The sequence below is a fragment of the Setaria italica genome, chromosome I (genome assembly GCF_000263155.2).
Source record: "Setaria italica strain Yugu1 chromosome I, Setaria_italica_v2.0, whole genome shotgun sequence".
NCBI classification, from domain to species: domain Eukaryota; kingdom Viridiplantae; phylum Streptophyta; class Magnoliopsida; order Poales; family Poaceae; genus Setaria; species Setaria italica.
This window is the reverse complement of record NC_028450.1, coordinates 37,829,698-37,831,939: the sequence shown is the minus strand read 5'-3', so window position 1 is coordinate 37,831,939 and position 2,242 is coordinate 37,829,698. Positions and strand designations below refer to the sequence as shown.

The window sequence follows — 2,242 nt, the reverse complement described above, 5'->3', positions numbered from 1 at the left end:
GGGCTCTATTTATAGGGAGGAGGAGGAGGAGGTTGTTTATATTAATTCCATTGGTGGAATCGAATATTACAAATAGATCTCTAGACTTTACAAAGAGATCCCTAAATATTACAACAAGTCCTTAACCCTCACAAGCCCTTATTGAAATGTCTTACACACAAGGGAGTCCCTAGCCTTAGACTTCCTAAGGCGCACCCAACAGTCTTATTGAAATGTCTACCTGTAGTCTGAACAATGCATTCTATAGCTTATCTGTGTTTGTGCTTTTTTTTTTCGAGCATGATGGCAGACAACCATTGTGGTGTGCCTACGCTCTATCACTGAATAGGACCAAACGTGATTCTCCCATAAGTTTCCCTCCTTATCTTGCAATATACAGTATTACCTAGTGAGCACAACTTTCTTCTGATAATGTACCTGAAACCAACTATATTGTTATTTTTTTTAATTCTCAGAGATTTATTGGATTCTTGGTTACCTTGCCAGGCAGACAGCATGCAGCATCTTTTGTGGTTAATTTGGTTTGTTTGTTTGACTGATTGTTTAGGTTAGGAGGGCCTGGCTGAGCGCCTGAGCCGATGCAAAAAGGCGCCCCGTGTCTGGCTCAGGAGTCAGGAGGAACTAACGCGGAATAATCCGGCCGTTTCCACTCGGGCTGGCTCGAGTTACGCAGCGCGCGTGCACTCCCGTGAGGAATGAGGAGGAGATCACTTGCTTCTGCTCACCAGCAACTCCAGCAAGCAGTGAAAGCTCAAAACTGTTGTTGGGACTTGGGGCACGAATTAAAGAGAGGAGAAGGAAGGGAAGACGGAGAACAGCTACGAGTTGCGAGGTGTGACTGTGAGAGCTCGAAACTGTAACAAAGTAACATCTCGTACTATGATCATGCGAGCACCGCGTGAAACAGAAAGGTGAAAAAAAAAATTGGCACGAGAAACGGCCAAACAAGTGTACGTGAGATACTACACGGAGAAGATGGCCCTGATGACATCGCATATACACCCAACAATGCTTTTCCAGCTGAAAAGACGAGCAGGGGCGTGAATTGCTTGTACGTTTTTGTACCTGGGAAGCCTTGCCCACACGCATACGCCATTTACCACGGGAAGCAGGGTCACAGCAGCTGTCCGCAGTACAAAGCTACTTGCTGGGTTCGTTTTTTTCTTCCTCTTTTACTGTTACAGATGACGCACGCATAGTCGCATACGCACCACAGCACGCGCGCACTGCACACATACACCCGCGAGTGCGTCTCCTGACTCCTATAACACGCAGTTATAATGTTGGATTTTGGTCTCAACAGTTGCTACGAGTAATGGATGAATGGTGCCATTTCCAGTTGACACCGTACCCTTTGCCATGAACCAAGTAAGTATAAATCAGATGAGTACTGATTTTATTCCAAAAGAATCCGAAAGCACACAAATTGGATGCATGCTTGAGAAGCAGAAAAACAAAAAAAGTTCAGGGGTGGCCACAACAGCAGAAAAGTTTGAGAAGCAAACGGAAATGACGGATGCCTGTTTGGGAAGCAGAACTGTTCCCCCCGCCTTATTTACCAGCAGTACATGCAGTCAAGGGATGATTAGATGATACACATCAGTCTGAGATTATCGCATGGCTTAATCATCGTAATCGTGGCGGCGACGGTTGTTCTTCTCGTAACGCTTCTTCTTGTCGTCGTCGTCGGAGTCATCGTCGTCGTACTTCTTGTAACGCGGCTTCCTCTTGTCGTCGTCATCGGAGTCGTCGTCGTCGCCCTGCAATGATGATGGCTCAGCAGATCAATAAACGCCGTTAGCAAGTCGGCCTCGCCCGAGCCCACCCACGTTTAGACTAACGTAAGGCCCATCAAGACGACCAACAAAACATGGTCTGTGACGGCCCCATACTCTGAGTTAAGGCCCAACAACGGCGTACACTCACGTTCTTCTTGCGGCCGTAGCTGGGCCTCTCGTCCCCGTCGTACGCCGCCGGCTTCGGCTTCCGGTACGCCTGGTGCTCGTCGTCGTCCCCGTACGCTGGCTTCGGCTTCCGGTAGGCCTGGTGCTCGCCGTCGTCCCCGTACACCGGCTTCGGCTTCCGGTACGCCTTCTGCTCGTCGTCGTCGTCGTCCTCGTGTCCCTTCCTCCCATATCCGTACCCAGAACCCACAGAGCCGTGGGTCTCCTCCTCATGAGCTGAGCCGCCTCGCGTACCCGCCGGCACCACCGCCGCCGTACCCAGCAGCGGACCCGTGGGA

The 2,242-nt window shown here is 50.0% G+C and overlaps 1 protein-coding gene across 1 annotated transcript in view; it reads right to left on the bottom strand.

The window, feature by feature from the left end:
• Nucleotides 1-1,470: 1,470 nt before the first annotated feature.
• Nucleotides 1,471-2,242, bottom strand: part of LOC101764391 (uncharacterized protein At5g39570) — a 1,003-nt gene continuing 231 nt past the window's right edge. The window contains exons 2-3 of the mRNA XM_022828835.1: nt 1,927-2,219; nt 1,471-1,760 (exon numbers count right to left, since the gene is read on the bottom strand). Of these exons, the coding sequence (XP_022684570.1) occupies nt 1,623-1,760; nt 1,927-2,219 (431 nt within the window). The 3' untranslated portion in view covers nt 1,471-1,622. The remainder of the gene's footprint in view (nt 1,761-1,926; nt 2,220-2,242) is intronic.